The sequence below is a fragment of the Trachurus japonicus genome, chromosome 11 (genome assembly GCF_045865225.1).
Source record: "Trachurus japonicus isolate A0001 chromosome 11, Traja_1.0".
Classification (NCBI taxonomy): domain Eukaryota; kingdom Metazoa; phylum Chordata; class Actinopteri; order Carangiformes; family Carangidae; genus Trachurus; species Trachurus japonicus.
This window is the reverse complement of record NC_140917.1, coordinates 13,511,670-13,519,487: the sequence shown is the minus strand read 5'-3', so window position 1 is coordinate 13,519,487 and position 7,818 is coordinate 13,511,670. Positions and strand designations below refer to the sequence as shown.

Sequence of the window (7,818 nt, the reverse complement as noted above, 5' to 3'; positions counted from 1 at the left end):
CAGCAGAAATAGATTAAAGCAAACGCAAATATCCAGAGAAGAGTTGGATACGTTAAAGGAACATAAAATGGTGATGAAAAATGGTTCAAGAGGGAGTCACTGCAGGTGGATGAAGGTTGAGCCGAGCAGCACTGTCAGACAAATACCGACTTCTTTGTGGGTTCGGTGGTGCTGAATGTGTGGAGGACACATCAGCCAGAACCTCATGGCCACTTTGAAGGATTGTGGACACTTTTCCAGCCAAGAAAAACTTTGTTAATCAGATCAAATTGAAGTCCAAACCACAAAACAAAACAAAAGAATGTGAGGATAACTGATTTGTGCGTTGAGCATACAGGGTTATTGAGGAGAACAGAGCAGGTCTATGCCAATTTTCATAATATTTAACCAAGTAAATCAGTAAAAAAAAAATGTATTTGCTATAAGATACGAATTTGAAATAATATTAATAATCCAATCCTGAATACAGTTGTGACAAAAGTGTATCAAAAGTAAAGACACTTGGTTGAACTGTGTTTTGGGATTTTGTTTCAGGTTGTTGGAAATGCATTAACACAGCTACATTAAGTTTGTCAAGCAATAACTGAGCAAGCTGGTTCATCAATACAAGTTACCTTATTATGTACTTTATTAATTAACTTGATAACCTTTAATACTACTTTACATCACAGACCTCTGTTTACATCGGATGATCTTAAAATGTGTGTTGCTCTATGGAAGTGGTGCAAAACATCAGAATTCAGGACACAGTTTTAGAAAATCCCAGCCTGTTTTTATTGACTTATTTTGCAGTTTAACAACTGGCTACAAACCTGAATTTAGTTCATACACACACAATTACAAAACTGCAAAAAGAACAGCAACTGCCAGTGTCACTGCTCTGTCACATGAAACCATATGAAGGAAAGTCCAGCAGCCGGTTCTACTTCCTCATCCTCAGTTCTCCTACTCACGCTGCTGCTGTTCAGCACATTTCTTGGTCACTGTACTTTACTTTAAACTTTCACCCCCCCAATATGGGTTATTAAGTTATTCAGAGATATTCCTGTGCCCACATTACAGTGCACCCCCGCCCGCCCCAGCCCTGATCCCAGTGGTGTCGTCTTAGTTCTTCTTGGCCTTCGGCGAGTCGTACTTCCTTTTGCTGGAGTACCAGAGGAGCAGAGGGATGCCGATGGAGGGCAGAGTCATCACGCCAAAGGCAGCCCAGTCCAGCTGGAGAACAGGAAGAGAGGGAGGGAGGAGGGAGGAGGGTTCAAGGGTCAGTCAAAAAGAACAAAAACAACCAAAACAAACAACTACCAATTATGGTTTGAATACAAATCCTACTTTATCATAAACTCAGGGCAGGGCAAAGCAAACACTGCAACCATCAAACAACTCCTTAGATTCATTCATTCATTTCATCAACCTACAGACATTAAAATTCAATGATCTTGTGTGGACTATAAAACTGCTCAAATTATATAAAGTTAATATTAATATGCTTCCAGATGGTGTCCAGACTCGAACCAGTAGATATGAACTAAGAGGGACTTGTGTGTATACAAAAGCAAAGGCCCGAACAAATGTGAAACAAAGATGTATATCAATTAAAGGAGTCAATCTGCGGAATAATCTAGAATTAGAAATGAAACTATGGGACTCAAAAACCTATTTAAAAATAATATTATGAATAAATCTAAAACTGAATTATAAATACCAGTGTGCTCATAAACTGCTGAATGTAGAATATGCAAGTTTTTTGTTCAGTGAGTGGACGGAAAATATTAATTTAAGAAGATTAGGCAAAATAAACTGATGCTTCAGCCTACACCTTTTTAGTCAAAGTGCATTGTATTGCTTTGTTGTGTTTTGTTTTGTATCTATACTTTTATACTTCATCTACTGTACTTGTTTTTACAAGACTGAACTATCCTGAAATATCCTCCGTATATAGATATAGATATAGATATAGATATAGATAGGTATGTTTATATATTTATTGAGTCTCTTGGAAATCAATGAGCATCTTTTCCACTTCCTGTTCCCTGGCCCTCTGGTTAGATGACTGAAATATGGTCATTATTTATTACATACAGTGTCAGTATCAGTAAAAATTTGTTTAAGCTTTTATGTCTGTTATTAAAGGCTGGTTGCTAACAGGTACAAACATGGACACTCAGCGGTTCACCTTTACAGCCTCGCTGTGTTTATTCTAACACTCTTACAAATTGTCAATAACTTGTATTTTAGCTCAGCGCTATTCTACTGAAGTATTTCCTCTTACAAACTAGAAGCTGAAGTTTGGCGTCATGTTGGTTTATAACCCAACAGCAGCTTTTTACTTCTGCTGATTGTATTTCACAACATTATAAAGTGGTTCATTATTAGTGAAGATAAAGAGTTAAACGGACCACAGCTGTCAGATAGTGACAGAGTGAGCTAAGCTTCATCCAACAGCTGCCTGACTTCTGTTTTCTGTTGCCTGAGCTGCCACCCAAATGTGACTCGGTGGTTCATATGTTTTCAGTCAGATAAGCCGTATGCTGCCGACTTGACAAGGATGGACAGTCTCTCAGTATTTATTTCTGCTGCTTAGCTAAAATGACACTGATTTAATCTTTTCTGGCTGGGTTTTCTACAGATGCACATCTGTGTGTTTTCATGGATTGACCACACTGGTTTGATTGTACTGAAGATTAAGTCTTGTGTTGTGTTGGCTCTAGAAGTCTTGTCAACTGGTACCAAAGGAGACAAAGTAAATGTCATCAGTGAGCCAATCAACATACAGCGTGCTTGTCTCAACATCTGATACTGCTGCTGAGACCAGGACAAAAGGTCAAACTAAGATTTGTACCATTCCCTGTGTTCTTTTTTCCCCTTTCTGCTAAAATAAGCTTCAAAGATTTACATTGAAAAAAGAAATGATTAAGAATGATAGCAAGATGAAGGCATCAGTGTTGCCATCAAAAAGAGACCCAGCCCTAGTAGATGGGAAACCTATCAACAGTGGACTAACAGTGCTCACTGAACCCTCACTCTCAGTTGTAAAATAAAGGTTAAAGCAACACTCTGCCTTAAAATAATGTTTCTAAACTCATCCAAGTGGTAGAAAAACAGTTACAAGGATGAAATCGTGCCATTGCTGCAGCTGGAGCGGGGTCGTGCTGGCTACAACTGCACTCTGCGACTTTCCTGGGCGGGTAGGAACACAGCTTCAAGATTTCAAATCTACATCTGGGTATTTCTAAATTGTCTCTATATACATGAACTACACATCAAATGATCCCTTTTAATACATTAAAAAGAACAGATTGGTCAAAAGTAGACTTGGTTTAGGTAGACATAGAGGTTTTCCTGCTCTGATCGTCAGCTGACTGACTGAACACTTACATAATGTGGAGAGAAGCGGCGGTCGAACTCCCTCTGAGCCAGGATGCCTCCCTGGCCTGGAGCGCTGGTGTAGCCGACCTGCGGGACAGACGGACAAACAGTTCAGCTTCGTTCACCCGACTACACACGGAGCTGCTGTGACGTGATCTATGGGAATATTAATCCAACAGCTCTTACCACGACTTGTCCTCCCTCCTGGGCCAGGTAGCTGACGGAGGCAGAGGTGAAGTTAAAGTACCCGGCCTTCAGGGGGCGCAGCACCACGGTGTGGGAGACGTTGCTGGCGCTGAGCGTTCCTGAGTTAAAGCTGACAACCTCAAGAACATGAAGCATGAAAAAACCCTGAAATCAATTCACAAAGAACGCCCTTACACTCTGACCTACTCGGCTTGCTTTCTCTGCAAGACGTCCTGCACTGCCGTGTTCATAGTGAAGCTTGGGGCGTTTTTAACTTGAACCTTTTCCCCAATAATTTCACATATCCAACTCTCCATAGCCGCGTTTCCACTTCCAGGAACCTTTCAAGGAACCATGCGCGTTTCAACCAGAGGAACAAGGGACTAAATTGGGGTAGAATAGTTCCCCCAAAACGGCTGTGATCGAGGGGTCGTACTTTCTGAAAGGTTCAGGAACTTTTGGGGTGTGGTCTGCAAACTGAACATCTCTGATTGGATGAGTACTTGGTGTATTCAACTCCAGCTACAAGCCCACTGGTTCTCTTTTTTTTTTAACGTGGATTTGTTCTATTGTTTTCCACCATATAGATAAATAAATTAAGCAATTAACTTAGTAATTTAAATGCCAGAGTCATTTGGGCCAACACTGCTTCTAAATCAGGGGTGTCAAACGTGCAGCAGAGGGTTCACTCCGGCCCGCTAGTTCAATGTGCCAAGTGTGAAAATTACATAAAAGACAGAAGGGGCAAAGTATTGTTGAAATTGCATATTTTTTATCTAGAGATTTCAGGTTGCTCATAATATGTTTTGTAAAAGGATAGTTTATTAACTGTAAACATCTTAAAAATAAAAGGGAAAAATTCAAAGTTCTTTTTATTTATAGGTTATCGTGCTTTTATTTTACTGGTCCTGGTTACTCTTGAGATCAAATTGTGCTGTTTGTGGCCCCTGAACTAAAATGAGTTTGACACTTCTGTTCTAAATCCTTGTTTTTTACCATGCATCAACAAAACAATATGTGTTTGAGACGCAATCTTTGTTCTTGTATTCGTAATTTTAAAACTATGGGCTACATTGACTTTAGTAATGATTTGCATAATCTCTTGGTGGAAACGCAGACGACAATGGGCCACAGGAACATTTTAGTTGCTGAGAAGAAACTTCTAGGAACTATAAATTCCTGGAACTTTTTTGGTGGAAAAGCGCCTCATGTCTCTCAAAGATCCCACAGAGCTGCACTTTCTGTCTCACCATCGCTTCTACTGACCAGTCATCATTTCAAGTGTCTGCTAACGGAGGCGACGTAATGATCGACAGTGGATGAAATCATTAACCTGAGACACACAGAGACGTACTTATCTAGCTGTCTGTCTTTGTCTCCCTTCAGATCTACTACTCGTTGCTTTGTCCCGCAGCAGCAATAATGACCGAAGGGTCAGAGGACATTTAGGCTCAAGGATACGGTGCGATCCTGTCCCATTTGACGTTCAACATTCCTGAAACTATTCCAAAATCTTCGGGAGGGAAGGAATCGTCCGACAGCTCCACTTCCAGGGCAGCACTGCCGAGACAGACGGAGGAGAGGACACTCAGTTGGACATCACTGCATCTTATGGTCAACAGAGCTACCACCACATGCAAACCAGCTTTGATTAGTACAATTTAGCATTTATTTATTGATCCATCGTGTCAAATCAGACTTAAAGGGATAGTTCAACATCTTGGCAAATTGGCCCATTGCCATAATCCCTATAGTTTTAGGAGTAGGTTCGTTACCTTTAATTGTCGGTGCAAGCTATTTTTAGAACGGCGGAGCAGAGCCGCAAGCTGCTCAGAGCTACGCTACGGAGGCTAATGGGATTTCTTGGTTTCTCTCATCAAACTCATCAAACTCATCAAATACACGATTCAACAACTCCAAAACGCTCTTGTGGACAAGTTGTGACCTGCACATTCACCACGCTATGAGATAATAACGGAACGTTACAAGACAGAGTTGCTTTAGAGGTAAATGCAGAGACTGCTGAATGAAAAACTGCCCCCAACAGGAACGCGCATCAGCGGTTTTGCATGAATTTACCTAGAAAACAACTTCGTCTTGTAACGCTCTGTTATTATCTCATAGCGTGGCGAATGTGCAGGTCACAACTTGTCCATGAGAGCGTTTTGGAGTTGTTGGATTGTGTATTTGATGAGTTTGATGAAGGAAACCAGTAAATCCCTCTGTAGCGTAGCTCTGAGCAGCTCGTGGCTCTGCTCCACCGTTCTCAAAATAGCTTGCACTGATAATTAAAGGTAACGGACCTACTGCTAAGACTATAGGGATTATGGCAATGGGCCAATTTGCCAAAATGTTGAACTATCCTAAGTAGCATTAATCTTACAACTCAGCTTATTCTCAGCTTTAGCTATAGGAAGGCACTCTGCACTGACCTGGAGCCCACGTTGTAGATGTTGTACTGCAGGGTGAGGTCACGGCCCTCCACAGCGTAGCGGTTCAGCAGCGACTTGGAGGCCAGCAGCCGGGCGCCCTCCTCTCCTGAACCCAGACCGAACAGAACCAGGACCACGAACAAAGGCAGCATCTTCGTCATCTGGAGGTAAAACAGGCCGCAATTAATTAATGTCAAGAGGACAATCAGATAAAAAAAAAAAAAAAGACACACAATAATCATCTGTAAAAGGTCCAAAGTGTGTGTGGACACCTCTGTCCCTGCAGATCAAGGCTCCAAAGTCCTGCACAGAGTCTCAGGAGACAGAGGGGGGTGTAACTGGAGACAGGACGTGTTTATGAGACTGGTAATGTTCAGGTGTCCATGTACATTTGACGATTAAATTAATTTTTAAAGTCTTGGTCTTGAGATCGGGATTTTTTCTGCAGACCAGTGAAGACCACAGCTGCAGTGACATCTTTATTTTTAACATCAAATGTCTCTCTGTCACTCGCTCACTTTGGTTTATGTGGTTCAATAACTACTACTACTAATAATAAGATAATTAATATTGTATATATGCTTGTGTAACCATCAGAAACGTGGTTGCACCAGCGTCAAAAGTGGGAAAGACTTTACAGTAGCAGGGTTTGAGCTGCTGTGCTATTCTGTTCAATCCAAAATTTGTTTTAATTAAATATGTTTTAGATTTCATAATCAAATCATCTTTTCTTTTTTAGCTGAGGCTTAATGTAAATATCAAGCCACATGATTATTATTATTATTATGAGTAGTGGTGGTGGCACTGAATACAGTAGTGGTCTGGTTTGCTCTCGACCCCCTCAAAGTCTTTGGTCTAGGTGGTCTTTCTTCACTACTGCACTTTTTTTTTGGTCTTTATTGACAACAACACTAGAGTATACACAGGAATGAGTAAATACAACAGAAGTAGAGTAGCTAGAATAGACAATCTCTTGACTACACCACTACTACGAGGAGACCAAACAGGAACACGTCATAATAGTGAGTCTGGGGCTGACGGGGCTAAGAGACACACAGACACAAAGCTAACAGCTGCTAAGAAAAAAACAGTCTCTATTTCATATAAACACACAAAAACACTGGAAGCGCTTCTCCTGTCTCAGTTAAAAGCATGAAATGAGTGATATTTTTTTTGACATTTCTGCCTCTCTAAGGAGCTGGACGCCGACCGACAGCGACGCTTACGTGGACCAGAGGAGCCGTGTCACAGCCACAGACCGGGTCACAGCCGGTCACAGCTCGCTTTAAACGGACTCACGGTGCGAAACCAGAGTCTGAACCCACGGTGAGTGTGTGTGCGTGTGTGTGTGAGCTGCTGAATTTAATAATAATCAAATAAATCCAGTGTGTGTGTGTGTTTAGGTAAAAGAAACAGACACTTGGTCTCTTACCGTTCAGCGCAGCTTCAACCTCCGGGATGAAAGAGCTCCGAGGCGCCTGCGCTGCAGCTTCAAGCCGCTGTTGCATGACGTGTCCGTCACAGGCCACGTAGGAGGCTCCGGCCGCAGCAGCGCCGCTGGTGGCCGGGAGGCGCTACTGCAGCACGTCTATACTTATTTATTTATTTATTTATTTGAGTATCATCAAATTACAAACATTTAAGGCACATTTGTGATACAAAGATTGAAAATGTTGAACCAGAAAGAAAAGAGGAAAGAGAACAACAATGTGAGAGTCTTATTCTCGAAGGGTAAAGAAATCCAATGAAGAAAAGAGTCTCAGGGCATTTTTGTTTGTCATGTAGTAGGCCTACAATTATTTTTTGTATATTTCGAGTTCATTCCCCTTCAATA

General features: G+C 41.5%; 1 protein-coding gene across 4 annotated transcripts in view; it reads right to left on the bottom strand.

Moving 5' to 3' along the window:
• Positions 1–750: 750 nt before the first annotated feature.
• Positions 751–7,818, bottom strand: part of ssr2 (signal sequence receptor, beta) — a 61,478-nt gene continuing 54,410 nt past the window's right edge. For 2 of the 4 annotated variants that reach the window (XM_085791118.1, XM_085791117.1), the window contains exons 2-6: positions 5,985–6,145; positions 5,014–5,112; positions 3,553–3,661; positions 3,376–3,453; positions 751–1,215 (exon numbers count right to left, since the gene is read on the bottom strand). In XM_085791118.1, the coding sequence (XP_085647244.1) occupies positions 1,105–1,215; positions 3,376–3,453; positions 3,553–3,661; positions 5,014–5,112; positions 5,985–6,145 (558 nt within the window). In that variant the 3' untranslated portion in view covers positions 751–1,104. Of the gene's footprint in view, positions 1,216–3,375; positions 3,454–3,552; positions 3,662–5,013; positions 5,113–5,984; positions 6,146–7,210; positions 7,231–7,416; positions 7,489–7,818 lie in introns of those variants that run through there. The other 2 variants (XM_085791116.1, XM_085791119.1) reach the window with 2 other exon arrangements.